Source organism: Megalops cyprinoides, chromosome 3 (assembly GCF_013368585.1).
Source record: "Megalops cyprinoides isolate fMegCyp1 chromosome 3, fMegCyp1.pri, whole genome shotgun sequence".
NCBI classification, from domain to species: domain Eukaryota; kingdom Metazoa; phylum Chordata; class Actinopteri; order Elopiformes; family Megalopidae; genus Megalops; species Megalops cyprinoides.
In genome coordinates this window covers 8,079,872-8,097,565 of record NC_050585.1, presented here as the reverse complement: position 1 = coordinate 8,097,565, position 17,694 = coordinate 8,079,872, and the positions used below count along the sequence as shown (strand labels likewise).

Here is a 17,694-nt window from a genome sequence, read left to right as displayed (position 1 = left end):
AAAATCCGCATTCCAGCACGAACACTTCACCCGTATCAACTGTATGCGAGCGTGGAGAGCACGGAGCGCGTGCGGTACCTGCTGGCTGGGGAACTGGCAGAGCACGGAGGTGATGTTGCTGGCGTACTGGGCCATCTCCTTCTTGATGGCCTTCTCCACGGCCGGGGGGATGCGTCCCGAAACGCTGGTCATGATGTCCTGCAGCTCCAGCAGGGGTAAGGAGGGGTCCCGCAGGGTCTTCATCAGCCTCTCCACCCACTCCTTCAGCTGAAGCGACACACAGCAGGAGCCAGGTCAGGGTCTGGGGGTTGTGTGCTGGTCTGTGAGCTGTGTGATCATCTGTTGCTTGTGCGAGGGCCTGTGGGATGATCTGAAACGCACTGGGCCGGCTGGTGAGCCGTGTTCAGGTTTGAGAGCTGTGTTAGCTGTGTTTCTTGAGGGTCTGTGTGTCAGTATGTGTTGTGTGAGGGTCAGCGTGTGTAAAAGTCTGTGAGCTGCCAAACAGTCTACAGTTTGTCTGACTGGTCTCCAGTAAAGCCCAGTTCACCTTGGTGCTGAAGAAGGGCTCGGGCAGGCAGAACCCGTTCATGATGTGCAGCAGGTGGTCCAGCGTGTTGTGGAAGACCCTGTGCAGCTTCTCACCCCTCAGGGCCACAGACTGGATACTGGGCAGGGCCCCCGTGTGCAGCTCCGCCTACAAGATGACGCCAAACAGAGCTTCAACCACACGTGCCAATGTAGCAGCTGCTAGACTTTACTGGGGGAAAATTATTTAAAACAACTGATTAAAGCCAATATAAAAAAAGATCTTAGATCAATCCTATTGATTTTCTAGAGGATTACTATAACTCCTGAGGATTTTCCAGTTCTTCTCAGCCGTTAATGCCTCCTCGAGTGAATGTCAGGCCGCAGAGGAGTGAATCCAGCCGCCCCCCTCACCTGCTGCACCCTGCTGGGGTCGTCCAGCTGCAGCTTGGCGATGACGCAGCCCGGTTCCAGCACCGCCCCCGCCCGCTTCACGTAGTGTATGCAGCCCGACTCCGCCGCCGTCAGCGTCATCACCATCTTCATCACCTGAGGGAGGAGACACACACAGACTCGTAACGCTGCTGAGCCCCCTGAGGGGTGGGGCGCGGGCGTGGGCAGGGTGGCGGCGGGCGCTCACCTCGATCTCGGCGTAGCACTGGCCGGCGAACACGTGGCCGCCGTCCTCCACGGTGTACTGGATGAGCTTCCCCGCCGAGGGCGAGCGCAGCAGCGACGGGTCATTCTCCTTCTCGAACACACACGTCTTGTTCCCGATGGTGATGCGGTACCTGGAGGGAGAGCGAGCGAACGGGCAGGTCAGCATCCTGCAACTCTTTCCCTTTTTTAACCAAAAACACTGACAAATGTGTAAGCTACTAAACTGTAGTATTCTCAATTATTTGTAGTCTCTGTGTGATTTGATGTGTAGTATGAGTGTAATGTATAGTCTAAGTGCAATGTGTATAGCAGTTGTCTCAGTAGCATACACTCTCTCTCACTCTGAGTGCAGGGTATAAAGCAGAGGTCTCAGAGCTGTGTGTAAAGCAGAGGTCTCAGTGCTGTGTGTAAAGCAAAAGTCTCGGTGCTGTGTGTAAAGCAGAGGTCTCAGTGCTGTGTGTAAAGCAAAAGTCTCGGTGCTGTGTGTAAAGCAGAGGTCTCAGTGCTGTGTGTAAAGCAAAAGTCTCGGTGCTGTGTGTAAAGCAGAGGTCTCAGTGCTGTGTGTAAAGCAAAAGTCTCGGTGCTGTGTGTAAAGCAAAAGTCTCGGTGCTGTGTGTAAAGCAAAAGTCTCGGTGCTGTGTGTAAAGTAGAGGTCTCAGTGCTGTGTATAAAGCAAAAGTCTCGGAGCTGTGTGTAAAGCAGAGGTCTCAGTGCTGTGTGTAAAGCAAAAGTCTCGGTGCTGTGTGTAAAGCAAAAGTCTCGGTGCTGTGTGTAAAGCAGAGGTCTCAGTGCTGTGTGTAAAGCAAAAGTCTCGGAGCTGTGTGTAAAGCAGAGGTCTCTGTGCTGTATAGTGTTGGTATTGTGTGCAGTCAGAGTGCAGCGTGTATAACAGCAATCTGAGTGCCTTGTACGTTGCAGAGTTAAGCGAGGGCTCAGCACCTGTCCACCTCCTCCTTCATGTAGGTGGTGTAGCTGCTGCCATCGTAGGAGAGCAGCAGGCCACCGTCGCTGAGCCGGTGCACATCCACCTCCACGTAGGAGCTGTTCATGATCACCACGTAGGAGTTGGGCGACTGGCGTGTCACCTTCAGCACGTACTTGGTGCCCTCGTAGATGAGCTCCACATCCACCGTGTTCAGCAGGGTATGGGCCGGCAGCACCTGGCCCCTGCAGAGAGAGAGAGAGAGAGAGAGAGAGAGAGAGAGAGAGAGAGAGAGAGAGAGAGAGAGAGAGAGAGAGAGAGAGAGGGAGAGAGGGAGAGAGGGAGAGAGGGAGAGAGGGAGAGAGGGAGAGAGGGAGAGAGGGAGAGAGAGGATTTCAGCTCTGTGGTCCACGTTCAGCCTGATCAGTCTGGGACCAGAGGCTCAAAGAGCATGTTTCCGTATGAAATGAAAGCGTGGTTTCTACCTTTCCAGAGAGTGCAGGAAGTTGGAGACGCTGTTCCTGAGGTTGACGTCGGCCACATGGAGAGCTCCGCTCACTATGCCCAGCATGGTGTCCGGCCGCTCGGCCTACACGGCACAGACACACACAGTCACACAGCGGGACACTATCCAACACACACACCAGACACATATGCACCAGACACACTTGTGAGCTTGGCGCCAGAGTTTTACCTGCATCTTCTCTGCAATGAGCCGGTCCAGCCAGCCTGTGTCGATACTGTTGTGCTGGAAGCTCTCGGTCTCCAGCAGTTTAATGAGGTACTCTACTGTGGTCCTGAAGTCCCCTCGGATTGACAGCTCCTTCAGGGCCACCACCATGTTACTGAAGGGACAAATAGAGAGGCCAAATGTTACTGAGGGGATGCACAAACAAACGTCATGTCACCGAGGGGACTCACACACAAACCAAATGCATTTAGTTACATGCTTAGTAAATGCTTTTCACTTACATGCTTAGCAGGTGCTCTTATACAAAGCGACTTGTAGAGATCACAATTATTTACAAATATTACTGAGGGGCCTTATATTGTAGACAGACAGCTGTGTTCTTGAGACAGACACAGATAAACATCAGTTTAGTGACATGACACATACAGTACAGACATACTGCACTCCAGGTTACTACAGAGTGTTTTCAGTAAAGATGTGTCAACTGCTGTGTGTAAGCTGATAGAATAATACCGTTCACTCTCTGCTGTGTGTAACTACAGCTCGGTATTAGACAAAAATATGATTCCAGCCTGTTCCTCTGCTATTGCTAGTGTTAAAGGCTTGAACTTGCTGAAAAAGTGGAAGCAGAGGTGAAGCAAACGGATGTGAGTGTGTCAGCGAGATGGGTGGGGAGGGTGGTTTTCCGCACTCACGAGATGGCCTCCTCCCGGTTCTCCCCCCAGGAGAAGCAGTGGCCGAACTGCGAGTCGGCGAACTCGTGCAGCCCGCCGGCGGCCGCCACGCTGAAGTAGCCCCACACGTTCTTGTTGCTGCGGAAGTTCAGCTCCTGCACCGTGCCCGAGCTGGGCTTGAACCCCTGCGAGAGACCCGGGAGAGGCTGCGCTGTAGCTGCCAGCGTTACAACCACGCCACACAGTTAACACAGCAGGCAGTCCATATCCGCTATCCTTAAATCTCCGCCCTTGGGAAGGCGGGGTTCCACGTACCTCGTCGGGGTTCTCGCTGGTGATTCGGGCAGCGATAACGTGGCCCCGGGGAGAGGGGGTTGTGGACAGGCCCTCGAAGTCGACGGGTGTGTCTCCCCAGGGCTGCACCCCGTACAGCATGCGGATGTCCTTTATCCGATGGAGGGGGATCCCCATGGCGATCTGACAGACAGAGAGGTGTGTCACACACACAGTTAAACAGGTGGAGGGCAGGCCTGTGTACCGCTTGGTACCCTGTTTCTGAGAACACATTTATAAGGACACTGTCATTTGTGCTGGTTTAGTACCACCTGCTTTCGTTATTACAACTGTGACAAAAGACAAACTGAAGTGTTTATGAGGAACATCTAACTATTAAGAAGACAAGCAAATAGCAGACAGGTCACATCACTTTACAGCATTTTGAGTGTATGCTGTGACCTCATTAATCCTGGGATTACAGGCCCATTTTCCCAGTGGTTTATGCCACAGAGAGAGCGGCATGCTGTTCTCTCAGTATGATCCAGCTGTGAGTGCACCAGGCTGCCAGGGACACGGTGCCGGTGGCTCCCGAGCCGGAACAGAAGAGCAGTGAGAGGGGCAGCCAGTCCCCCCCTCGTGTGGGGGACTCGCCCTCTTAAAGAGAGCCGTCCTCTGGCTGCGGAACAAGTGACCTACATAGGGGGGGCCACGTGACCGAGGACGTCAAGCTGTTGCTGGCGGCGCTCGGAGCGGGAGCGCGTGTGCGCGTGCCCGCGCCCGGGCTGCTCCGGGCTGCAGGTTCCCATGGTAACCAGGCTTGGCAGCGCTAATGCTCAGAGGTGGGAACAATGAGGAGCCGCTCTGGCGGAGAGTGAGCTGGGCCTCGCAAAGGCCCTGCCCCCCCGAGTGTTTACTACACTGCTTCTACACGGCGGGACTCACTGCGTCCCCTCGCAGCCGGGCCTCATTCACCCTCTCACAGCCAGGCCTCATTCACCCTCTCACAGCCGGGCCTCATTCACCCTCTCACAGCCACACACACGGCTCTGAATTACCTCTAACGTTTCACACACATTCACATCAGCAATGGACTACCTGTACCCTTTCACAGCCACACACACCAGGACTAAAGTATTCATATCTCTCTCTCACACACACACACACACACACACACACACACCAGTACTACATTACTAGTAGCATTGAGACACACACACATATCTGGACCATTTTACAGCCCCACACACTAGTACCGATGTACTTGTATCCTTTGACACCCACAAACCAGCAGTGATCCACCAGTGAAACTTTTACACCCAACAACAAGCGGATGCAGACACACGCACAGACACGGGCGCAGTGCTGAATTTTCTGTACCATTTTACACTTAAACACACTCTGACTCACCTGCAGCTGGGCGGCGGGCAGGTTGACGTCCGCCACCATTTCAGTGCAGGGGTGCTCCACCTGCAGACGGGGGTTGAGCTCCAGGAAGTAGAAGCTGCCGTCCTGGCTGTACAGGTACTCCACCGTGCCCGCGCTCACATAGCCCACCATCTTCGCCAGCTTCACAGCACACTAACAGACAGAGGAGCCAACCGCAGGTGTCGCTCAATGCAACCTCAGCCAATAGGAACGCAGGCCAAACCTTTACTTCAGCTTTCTCCCGTTTCATGTCTTAAACAGTAGCATAAATCTAACTGCTTACACCAACACCGTGAACAGATCGGATCTTTATAGCTAGTACTTCTCAACGCTGGCAAGAAGCGGTGACTACAATCTTGTCGCACCTTCTCCATGTCCTCGAACACGTCAGAGGTGGCGATGGTGGCGGGGGCCTCCTCGATGATCTTCTGGTGGCGCCGCTGCACGGAGCAGTCACGGCCGAAGAGCGAGATGGCGTTGCCATACTGGTCCGCCAGGATCTGCACCTCCAGGTGGCGGGCGTGCTTGGCCAGCCGCATAACGAAGATGGGAGAGCCAGGCACCTCCGTCTGGACCTAAGGGCACAGGCGCACAGATTCAGAGGGGCGTCTGAGTGAAAATTTTATTGTAGTAGGGAGCAGGGTAACACAGAGGCAGCGGTTTCAATTCCCGGTTAGGCCACTGCTGTTGTGAGCAAGGTGCTTCACCTGAATTGCCTCAGTAAATATTCAGCCACATAAGTAACAGGTAAAATTGTAAGATAAGTAAGCCACTCTTGATAAGACTGCCAGCTAAGCAAATGTAATGTAATATAATGAAATCCATTACAATCAAGTTAACCCATCCAACAAACACCTACAGTAGTTATTTATACTATTCTCTGGAAACTCACCTGTCTGAACAGGTTGGGGAAGTCGTCTGCGCTGTTGACCTTCCGGATCCCTTTTCCTCCGCCCCCCTCAGAGGCCTTGACCATCACCGGGTAGCCCACCTTCTCTGCGGCCTGCAGGGGCATAAGAGACCCCAGATTATTTTTCCCCATCCAGCAGAGCCCCGCGGAGCCCCCACGCCACCCCGCCCGCCTGTCGCCGTGGTCACCTTCAGCCCGTCCTCCACATCCTGGATGCAGCCTTGCTCGTACAGCTCTGGAGGGACATTGATGATCCCCTTCTTCAGGTCGGTCTCGGTCCACTCCACCGTCAGCCCTGTGAGGAAGCACACAAACACATGCATTGTCTCGGACCACCTTTACCCGAGAGGACACTTTCATAACCAATTAAAGTTCAGCTTTACTGATAATCTCAGATTTAATATGTTGTTCCACACATTACCCTTCAGTAGCTATACAAATTGAAAAGTAAGGGACTGGTCTCAAGAGAAACTCCATTTCCTTCAACAACAACATGTTAGAGTCGCCCTCTCACACAGAGCTATGAAGAGACTAGATTTCGGATTCTATTTTTTAATTTTTTAATAATTTTTTTTTTACCATCTTCATAGAAGCATTTAAAACGTGCAGGGAGCTATCTTGTCATTTAATGTATTATTCTAATGTTATTTCTTACTTTTTTTATTTAAAACTGATTATTCTCCATCTGACCCCCTCTCCATGTCTAGTGTATCCCAGAATGCACTGTTATGCTGGACACAACAGTTATGCCTGTTTGCATGAGACTGATAAAAGGGATATAAATTCAAATTACACACAGTGAGAAACAGCCCAGCTCAGGACTATGGGTGGACTATGACTACACCTTAGCCAAGCATTTCAAGTCTCTGTTTGTGCTTCTAACCAATATTATGAGCAGTATGGTATAGTAGTGAGGAGTAGGAACCATAACAGAAAGGCTGCTGCTTCAATTCCCCACTGCTGTTGTACCCTTGGGCAAAGTACTTCACCCACAGTTGCCTCAGTAAATATCCAACTGTATAAACGGATAAAAACTGTAACCTATGTAAGTTTCTGTGATTACAAGAATCTGCTACAGTAAATGACAAAAATGTGATTTAATGAATAAAGAGCTTTTAAAAATCTAACAGCACAATCTGTAAACTTAATTTCCAAAAATACAGAAAGAAGAGTGAGAGGTTTGCATGAAGGTTAGCCAATCTGGGCTGCAAAACAATGAGATAACTTAAAATGATCTTATGCCCTTAGGTATTACAATAGATGAACTTTTTCATATGGTACCTGCACACAGTAAAAACAAGGAACAATATACTAACACTTCAATCCACAGCAAAGGTAGCCCTTTACTGTTATGCTTCATACTTGAACTGCGTACTGAAAACTCAGTCTGGCAAATCCACGTTTTAAATTAGATGGGTGCCAGCCTTACCTGCCCCGCTCCAGGGCAGCGTGGGGATTCCAGCAGTCTGGGCCACGATGGACGAGGCGATCTTGTCCCCAAGCGCCCACATGGCCTGGCTGGGGGGACCTGGGAAGGGACACGGAGCACAATGGCAAGGCTCAGTGGAGGCCCGGTGTGTGCTCTGTATTTGGCAGTGAAACAAAGCCACGGTGCAGGCTGTGTGTGTGAGTGCGCGTGTGTGTGCGCGTATGCGTGCGTTAGCTGTGGAGAGCTGGGGAGCGTATTGGGGCAGGGGTTCTGGGTCTCACCCATGAAAGCGATGCCGTTCTTGTGCAGCAGCTCTGGAAGTTTGGGGTTCTCGGAAGCGTGGCCCCAGCCCGCCCAGACGGCCTGCGAAGAGGGGGCACAGTGCGTTGCGGGATACGCGCAAGCTGATCAAACATAACACTGTCCACTCACAAACAACCCAGCAAGGCAGTGCAGAGCACGCTCGCAAGCACAACCACGGGAAAATTCATTCAAAATTGCCCAGGTGCATCCTGGGAACGAACCATCACCGCCGATGGATCTCACCCTGGCTGTGATGGCTAACCCCACCGACCTGTTTTCAGGCAATCAGCAGCTGCTCTCACCTGCACGGGTATACGCTTGGCAATGTCCAGAATGAGCTCCACATTAGCGTAGTTGTTGTTGTTGGTCCCTCCTGGCACAGGCACGTAGTGGTCTGCCATCTTAATGTACTCTGCGACACAGAAGTGGAGTTAAAAGGTCATTCAGATGTGCAGATGCAGCAGGGGGCACACACGTGGAAACCTCACAGACTACTATCAGAAATGCTGCTCGGCCCACAATTACAGCTTCCCTAATATGACTCATGAAAACAACTGTCATCATCCTTGTGAATCTCACCTTGAGGACAAAAAAAAAAAAATATTGAGATGTAAATTCACTCTCACAACTAAGCGGGACGTGCTTGGCTTGTAGAACACCAGCAAAGACAAACATGCGCCCCAGGAGAGCCGGGCCTGCTTGTTTAAACACATTTTGGCCATCTTTCTGTCACGGGCTCTCTCCGGCCCATTAGGCAGGTGTTAGAGAGAGGCTGGGGGCACCGCGGTCATTCGCCCGTCGCCGCTGTCCTCCCCGACCCGTCCCTTCCCCCTCGCCACCGACTCACCGGCGTTGGCCTTCAGGTCCTCCGGCGTCACCATGACGACGAAGCGGATGGCGCGCTCATTCCGGAACATCTCGTAGGCCCAGCGGCGGATGGAGCGCATGCACTTGACCGCCGCGATCCCGTTGTTGGCGATGAGGACCTGCGGGGGGCGGCGACACGTGAGCGAGGGGCGCCCTGCCGTCCAACCGGACGCCGCGACGCTAACAGGCCCTCCCGACGCCTACCTTCTCGATGACTTTGTTACCCCCGAACCTGGTGACAAACTCAGCGGGCGAGGCCACGGTGAAGTCCCTCTGCAGGTCTATACGCCGCCGTTCACGGCCTTGCTTGACCAGGTGCAGCCCTGACATACTGGGCCTAATACAATAAAACAAATAAGACACATGGACGGTTAGCCTGATTCTCTGTAGAAACCTCCTGCCAATCAACCTAACATTGCATCATTTACAATCCTATCATATTAGCATGTGCAGCAAATCCTTATACATGCCCTCCACAGAACCTACTACAGACATTCTCTCTCACACCCACACAAACACAGACGGACAAATTAAATCAGATTCTCACAGCCACAGTGCACACAGAAACCAAGTATAACAGTACTTCCTCAACCCCTACTAATGTGGTGAACCCTGCATTGTCTAAGTTGGGTTGGTGTTTTGAAGATCACCCACAGCGCAAGCGGGACTCCCTCCAAGTGGCCGGAAGCCTCTCCGATGCAACTGGAGTCCCTGTCACCTTCTGCCATCCCTTCCCAGCCGTCTCAGTTTGCTCACCTAGCGGGCCGACTTGGGACCCGGTGCTGCCAGGCAATCAGCGCACGTACCGGCACATTATCAAATCTCAGTTTCGCATCGCTCCCCTTGTTAAAGATCGCAATCGCTCGGTGCCATTTACATGCAAATTAAAACCACGCCCCTTTTTGCAGAACTTGCATTTTCTGTCAGACTGTGAGAGTCTAGAAGAGGGCAACTAGCAGAGATGACTGTGAATGAGACTTGATGAATGTGCTTCTGTATGTACTGACCCCCCAAGACAAATTCCCACAATAAATACCATTGTCCCCGAAGGGAGAAAACCCCTTCTTGCTGACAACAAACACTTAAATGTCAAGCTAGAGCTGGCAATTGTTCTTTATGCTGTGGTTTGTTGCTGGTCTAGTGAATAACAGGACTGTGAGCAAACTGATGTGGTCTGTGCATGTCTGACAGGAGAACTCCCCTGCAAGGGTTAAATCCTGGAATGCTGTTTACTGCATGAGCAGACATCCCCATTGGGGAGCAGACCACGCCTGCCTCGGCCCCTCCTTCCTCCCACCTCCCCAAGCTGGGAGCCAGTGAGACGAAAGACAGCGAGGAAAGGGGGGGGGGGGGGGCGAGTGCTCCTTCCCCGCTCATCAAGAAGGTGTGTCCGAAATCCCGCCTCTGTTTGGCCAGACCCTGTGGCCTGACTGCACGGTTACATCATCAAGGAGCGCTGGCATGTGCGAGGGGTCATCAGACACACTGGGTAAACAGCCACGGCCCAGTCCCATACGAGCCCCTCCCGGAATTACACAATCTTTGCCCCTGATTGCAGAGGCCCCTCTTTTCCCTCAGGGGAGGCAGGAAGGGGCAGCAGGGGAGGGGCCTTGTCTCTTTGTTCTGCCTTTCCAGTTTCATCAACATCCCTACGCCCCCCTCCTCACCAGCAGCATTAAAGGTGCTGCTCCTCTACACAGGACATGGCGACTGCTGCCAATTACTGAAACATGCAGTGCTTAACACACAAACCAACAGGTAGCTACTGCAAATATCACAGTGCATCTACAGAAACATTACTGAGAGAGAATCTGAGGTGGATCTGATAATACAGAATAATACCCTCAGTGTAAAATACATTGACCTACATCATGTTGCTAAGTGAGCACACACTGAACTTTGACCATGCAACATGCATTATTTTTTATCTACCAACCCTAAAAGTTACAAATGTGCACAGATGACAAAGGGTACTTCTGGATAGTTTGTTTCTAGAGGAGACAGGACTAAATCCTGCTGACCTTGCTCTCAGATACACAGTAAAGTTATAAGCTTAAGACGATGATGATTAGGTACTGTGAGCTACGCATGGTAGCGCTTTTCAGAAGCCCAGCCTTTTCTTTTCCCCCAAATTAAATTCACGTGAGCTTCAAGCAGCTTGCATACCCCAGTTTTAGGAAAACTCTGTCATCTAGAGCAAACCATTTCATTTGTAGCTCCAGAGCCAACAAGCCTAATCAAAGACAAGCATACATCATGGTCATTTGGTGCATACTAATACTAACAATGGTCATTAGGGTTTTGGGATAATAAAAGTAAAAATAAAAAAAAATTAAAATTTTACAAAAAAATTATAAATTTTACTAAAAATTAAATTTTTAGTTCATCATATGCCATATTTTATGCAAACAACAAGAACACAGAAGGATAAAGCTAGAAAAGTAGGTAATTTACAAGATGTGACTTTGTTCAGCTAAATTTGGATTGGAATTAGCTATGGAGATAACTAATGTGTAACCAATGGGCTAAAAAAAAACTGCAGTCCAAAGGCTTATATACCTCTTAAGATGGCTGCTTTGTTCATACATTAGTGCATAGGGAATTTCTGCCTGTGCATGGTTTACCGAAAAGACTGACAGCGACAAAAAAGCTCAGAGGATTTCTCTCTACAGATTTGTTTGAGAATTTGCATAGTGAAAAGCACAGAAAAAGTGTGAGTGCTCAGAGCAGTAGTAGGTGCTTCACTCATTCAAATACAGCATTTTTGCATTGTTTTTTTCTACATTTTTGTAAATCGCCCAGTAAGGCGCCCATTCTGGAGATAGTTAGCCTCGGCCAGGGAGCTTTGGGAGTCCAGCCATGGGGACCAATGGCCCTGGGATGGTAATGGTGCTTTCAGCACAGGCTGCTCTTTCGCAGCAGAGTGAAGCAGACCGGGCTGGACTGTTCACATGTGCCCGAGAGGGGCCGTCGAGAGCGACTTACTCAACCCTCTGTCTGTGCCCTCCCTCTGTATACCCTCTGTACTCCCTGTCTGTTTGTACAGTGCAATATCAGAAAACACGTTACCACCAGACTCACCCTGGTTTTCATCAACTGTAGCTAGTTTACATCTGACCGCCATGCCACCTTCTATACCCCACCCTACGCCTCCTAAGCTTAGCATTTCTAGAGATGGTTGCTATTAAACTAAACGCTATAGACATCTCCAGCGTTAACCAATGCTAACCTTCCCTCTCTCCTCCCACGCTCCTATCTGTGCAACTTCCCAAGTCACAGTAAGAGCTTGGTGAGATGTCTATACTGAGCCATGCAAGGAGAAGACACCTCATGGCGTGAAGACAGACCTCATGTTGTGCATGTTGGGCCCGTCCATGCTGTCGAAGCCCAGCTCGTACAAGCTGTCCGAGCTGACGGACGACGGCGACAGGGACCTCTCCTTCTCCTCCAGCTGCATTTCCGTTTTGCCCAGGATCTCGTCCTCCGAGTTCTCCTCCGACACCGAGCCGATGATGAAGTGGGAGTGCAGGGCGGCCACGGCGGGCGGCTTCTTGGCGGGCGTATCCTGCTCTGCCATATCGGCGCGACCCTGGCAGGCTCCGAAAACTGTGGAAATCAGGAGGCGGACGCTATTGAGAAACACATGTATCAGTAAGGCTAGCCAGGGGTCAGGGATGGCCAGTGCTGTGAGGGAAAAGTCAGGCCAATGAAGCAACCACCACCAACAGAGCCACCCCTCCAGTGCCAGTGCTGAAGAGTGACTGACAGGCAGCCTAGCTCATATCAGTATTGAGCATCAGATTGCGTCATAATTAGTTTGCCACTGCTCATTGGCTGCAACTCAGCCATTCTCTCGCAAGACTCCATGAAATTTCAAAAGGTGACAATGCCCAAGTATGGAGGTCCTTCAGTAAAGTTGTGCCTTTGAAGAAAGTGTGAAGGTAAATGAACTTAAAGACAGGGAGTAACATGTATTTGCTTAGCAGATGCCCTTATCCAACGGCTAGTGTATTACACCCTATGCACTCTGTAACAAACTATGACTGGCGCATTTTTGCAGGGACAACTGAGGTGACGTTGCACAGGGCACATTCAACGTATCCACACAAGACGCTGGGATGGAACCCACCTGGGAGTCCAGTATACTGGCCTGTAAGATATATCCTGCTCATAATGGTCACAGCCTTTCCTGTAACAACTACTCCAACATAGGTGAAAGTTGGTATATTTTATCAAAAATATGCAGACCTAAAGGTACTCAAAAGCAGTAGAAAAATAAACAATTTTTGAAAGCTGTTCATGTCTTATCAAAATATCTTAACATCTAAACTGATCCTCAAGGCCTGAATGTCTTCAACAATGCTGGAAAACTTTAGTTAACTCCTACGTTTAGCACACCGTGCTGAAACATGCTCTAAAACATGCCAAAGTAACAAACCGTGACTAAGATTATCGTTTGCACTCCCTCAGATTTGAGTGAAGGGGAATACCTTCATACTCTGAGGAGTTCTGCGTTTCAAAGCCGCATGTAAGGTATAATACAGTGGTTAACAATGTTGTCTTTTCCTAAATGAATGTGCTCTTAAATAAATAAATCAACATCACCGAGTGCAGCAGCTGTAACTTATTTACTGTCCAGGCTAGAAAACACAAAATACCACATTAGTGTAATTCTGTCATCGAAAAGCTAATGTCGAGAGCATGGCCTCGGTCAAACTGAAGTCTCTATTGGATAATTAAAGAAATCATGTACATGCTCCGCCTTATTTCCGACCGAAACTCCCTTTCACCTAACCTGCAAAACGCCACATGGCAGACAAACAAGCAAATCAGCTTCAGTGCGCTCAGTGACTACAAGTGATAGATCCAGTATCTTTGGGGGAATCAGAATTTCACTTTTGCCAGCATCACCCTGCTAGCTCTCAATTAGGCACTTTGAGAAATGAGCAAGACCATACTTTTATGATCTAGACAACCTGCCCAGCTAGGTAGTTAACGTTAGCTAACCGCTGACGATTTCTTTAATATATGGTACAACTAGCTAGCAAGGGTTAGCTAATAAGTAAAACACTGTGCGCATACCAGCCAACAGCACTTAGATGATGATGATGATGATAATGATGGTGATGACGATGATGAGGACGGCGACGACGATGATGGCTTTCTAGCTTAAAATAATACAACACAGCTCTATAGCTTTAAATCCAGAGAGTGGTGCGCGAACGTACAGAATGTGCCAGACACACCTAGCCAGAGAGACCTGTAAAACTCGCTCTTCACATGGCTGCAGATTCTCAGTTGTCTGGGCTCGTGTATGCGGAACAGAATACCACGCGTTTGCACTGGGAATGGAATGAGCTAGTTGGCTAGCTACAAGATGTAGTTAACTGAACTGACTGAACAGGTACTCGTCTAGGAAACATGTTTCCCTTAGCTACCTATCACCAGACAAGCAAAATGAATGTAGCCAGGCAGCAGACTTGCTGGTATAATGGTGACGGTGTATTCATCCCTATATTAGCCAACTTGCTAGCTAGCAAGCCCTGTAATCTTTGAACTTGATGCACACCAGCGCGGCGATACGAAGCTTAGGCACAATATTAGTTAGCATGCTGGCCCGCAATTACCAGTATTCGTTGCATGTGGGAAAACACAGAATGATTTATTGAAAATGTTTTGTAATATTTTTATAAGACGGACACTAGCTCGCTAACTGTACCTAAAGTAAATGACAGTGCATAGCTTAGCTAGTAGCTAACCTTATCCAACTAATGAGCTTATCTACTCACCGTGAGATATAAATCGGCAAGCAATCCTGAATGGCTGGTCGTCCAGGGGAGTTATTATTTAAATAATTCAGTTCAGGTGTAAGTACATTTTATTTCCTGGTGATGACAAAACCATATTACGGTGAGCTGGTACGGCTTAGGGCAGACCCTTTGACAGCAACATCAGAGTGGTGTGATGCGGTGGAGGGTTACTCCTGGCCGTTAACCCCTGACCCCGCTATGTAGCCATCGCGCTGCCGCAGTGAACCAATCAGATCGGGCGAAGGGTCGTGGGCGGGGAGACTGAGTCAAATGTAAAAGGAGGTGTGCCCAATGAGCGCTGAGTTCCTCCGACCCACGTGTTTTCTACAGTATGGTCTGATCCGACCACCTACTTGTGTTGAATTAAGTCAGTCCTTTGAATCAACAGAAGTGCAGGCTGCTGCTGGTAGGGCATGTTTTACACCACTGATTTTAACTGTAATCTGTAATTACTTTGTTGGTGTGCTAAAATATATGGGCCTAATGAAAAATCACATTTCTCCATATTTAGCCAGCTACTGTAGCTAACTATGCAACTACACAAGTGTTATATAGTATACATATGAGTGGCAAATTATCAAGCCCTGTTTTAGGTAATTTGGTGATTTGAGCATCTGTATTAGCTGGCTCTTATCCCACAGCTTTTCAGCTTATTACAAATGTTTCTGTTTTTTAAAACTGACCATTGAAAAAGCTGCTCAAATTCACATTCTTAATAATAGGTGTATTGACTGTTAGGGTCAATCAGAAAGCGTGAGAATAGGAACAACAGCCACCTCTTTGGGTTTTTACTTCCAGACTGCCAGATCATCAGCCACCCCTAATGGTAATGACAGTGTTAATGCAGGTGAGCTTGTCCTGCACTTTGGAGCCATCAGCCTCTACTGAAGACAAAAGGTGGCCGGCCAGGACTCTGTGCTCCCCTTAAGCACACAGCATTGACCCTACCTGGGCATGTAACTCAGACACACGCCGCCGCCAGTTCAGACACTGTTGTGCAAAGCAAAAGTAACTGGATAACAGCGGACACTAACGCCAATCCAGAATGCTCAGTCAGCACCTTTTACCGAGATAGGGCAGGTGTAAACCAAAGTACTACTTGTGAAATCAAATGATAGATACCTCACTGTACACACATTTTCTGTCAAGGCATTGCTTTTTAGTTTGTGTGGCGCCTAGGAGAGGCATGTGTTTATATTGGTATGACTTTCTCTATGGTATAGCTGTAACACATAATGGGCAGAGGATATAAATACGCCCATAGAGCAGTTTTTTTGGGCCTATCCCATCTCTCTGTCTTTTTCATCCGTCACTTTTTGCCTCCCAGGCAGCAGCATTGGTTTAGAGCAGGATTTCCAGATTGCATTGCCCAAAGTGTCATCATTTGAACAGTAAAATGTCAAGCACTGCTTTTATAATGCAAAGGATTTCAAAATAAATTTAACCCTAGACTAACAGGCTCTAAAATCAACAAAACAAACATGTAATCATGAAAACAAAACATTTATTTTGCATATTTATTTTATATATAAATAAATCATAACAATACTACTATTGCTACTACTACCACCACCACCACTACTACTACTACTAATAATAATAATAATAAAAAAATAATAATAATAACAATAATAATAACAACAACAATAATAATAATAATAATGGCTTGTTAAATTGAGTTGATTCAGGGAAGCAATAGCTTGAAAGAAAAATATTACACCCCTAGGGATATGCACAGGCAGCATGCTTGCACCAGCTAGGACTTGTAGATGTGACAGGTAGTGCTCCCTTAGTAGCAGTGTTAGTACAAAATACAGTGTCCGATGACTGATTCAGACTGATTCAAATGTATCACAGAAACAAGTCTAAATTCAGAATGCTACAGTACATATAGTATTTGTTATCTTTTACTTTTTATATATTTTAAACAATTACCTCGGGTGTCACCTAATTATATTTTATGCCAAGTGTTCTGTTCTAAATATCTCTGTTACATATGTCAGACCTGTGTGGAGAAGGACCTGATATTCAGATCTAATAATATACCATTAAATAATATCATATTAATTCCTTCAGATGTATTTACTTGCTGTTAATATCTTGTTATGTCTGAGGCTCTTCTAGCTGTTGTGGAAAATGATTCTAATTTATATCTGCTTATAGTTCCTGTTTACAGGTATTTGAATAAAATTCCTTCATATTAGTCTTACAAGTTCTTAGGTATAAATTACTAAAATGTAAGTTAATAATTTACAGTTCTTAAGTAAAGTAAATTAAGAATATTAATTTGATATATTTGTGTCCTTTGTTTTGGGTAGTGTCTCTGTAGTAACATTACGTTATTGAAACAGGTAGGTCTTTTTATGTAAATCAGGGTTGATACCCCTAATCTGGAGGGAAATCTTCATTAACATGCCATTGGCCACCTTCATTAACCATTGCCTATCATAGTCTTTCAAGCTGAAGTGCTGTCATTGAAGGTGGGCCACCACAGCTCTGGGAGTAATGTTTCTTTCACAAGGAGGGTTCAGGGTCACACAGAGAGATTGGAATTTGTAGTATTACAGTATCCAGAGAAAGGACAAATTGACATTGTATGTCAAAGTGGAGAGGTAGCATATTCACACACACACACACAATTTAGCACTTCTTCGCCCTTCTTTTCTCAGAGAAAATTGGGCCTAGGATAGGGCTTTGGAGGCATGCAAAAGGGGCTGTGGGAGACAAGGAATATCTTGTGTTGATCTCTGCAACATTGCAGGTGGAAGACATTTTTGACCTAATTGGTAGCCTGATAAGGGATAGAGAAGTTCAGAGCGTGTATTATCATTTACTGCAAGATGCCGCCTGTGACTGAAAACTGCTGCATTTGTGCTCTCCATATCTTCTCCAGACATCACCAAATGCACTATGGGACTTTGTATCTGAGATAAATTTATTTCATATAATATTGCATAGATTAATGCCTGTATATATGCTGAGAATGGGCATTACAATAAAGTCTAATTTGTCTGAAATAGGTCTGCTCAAATCTGTAAAAATACACATTTCTTTGTTCAAAAGGGATCTTAGGTACTCTCTCTAAATTGGGGCATGTATCTATTACTTGAAGATAGAAATCCCAGTTACGTGTCAAAATTAAATCACACTGTATTCATCAAACGGGTACGTGTTTTGCAGCTCCACAGCCTACCACAGGGCT

The 17,694-nt window shown here is 48.0% G+C and overlaps 1 protein-coding gene across 12 annotated transcripts in view; it reads right to left on the bottom strand.

Annotated features, from left to right (window-relative positions):
• acaca (acetyl-CoA carboxylase alpha) overlaps positions 1–14,640 on the bottom strand; it is a 62,924-nt gene extending 48,284 nt beyond the window's left edge. For 10 of the 12 annotated variants that reach the window (XM_036525854.1, XM_036525859.1, XM_036525857.1 and 7 more), the window contains exons 1-20: positions 14,472–14,640; positions 12,030–12,288; positions 8,887–9,019; positions 8,663–8,801; positions 8,118–8,227; positions 7,794–7,875; positions 7,513–7,611; positions 6,272–6,378; positions 6,066–6,176; positions 5,539–5,748; positions 5,156–5,326; positions 3,788–3,949; positions 3,494–3,657; positions 2,802–2,952; positions 2,593–2,696; positions 2,125–2,352; positions 1,166–1,316; positions 940–1,074; positions 548–694; positions 79–267 (exon numbers count right to left, since the gene is read on the bottom strand). In XM_036525854.1, coding sequence (XP_036381747.1) covers positions 79–267; positions 548–694; positions 940–1,074; positions 1,166–1,316; positions 2,125–2,352; positions 2,593–2,696; positions 2,802–2,952; positions 3,494–3,657; positions 3,788–3,949; positions 5,156–5,326; positions 5,539–5,748; positions 6,066–6,176; positions 6,272–6,378; positions 7,513–7,611; positions 7,794–7,875; positions 8,118–8,227; positions 8,663–8,801; positions 8,887–9,019; positions 12,030–12,259 — 2,823 coding nt within the window. In that variant the 5' untranslated portion in view covers positions 12,260–12,288; positions 14,472–14,640. Of the gene's footprint in view, positions 1–78; positions 268–547; positions 695–939; positions 1,075–1,165; positions 1,317–2,124; positions 2,353–2,592; positions 2,697–2,801; positions 2,953–3,493; positions 3,658–3,787; positions 3,950–5,155; positions 5,327–5,538; positions 5,749–6,065; positions 6,177–6,271; positions 6,379–7,512; positions 7,612–7,793; positions 7,876–8,117; positions 8,228–8,662; positions 8,802–8,886; positions 9,020–12,029; positions 12,312–13,764; positions 13,802–14,471 lie in introns of those variants that run through there. The other 2 variants (XM_036525856.1, XM_036525855.1) reach the window with 2 other exon arrangements.
• Positions 14,641–17,694: the final 3,054 nt, after the last annotated feature.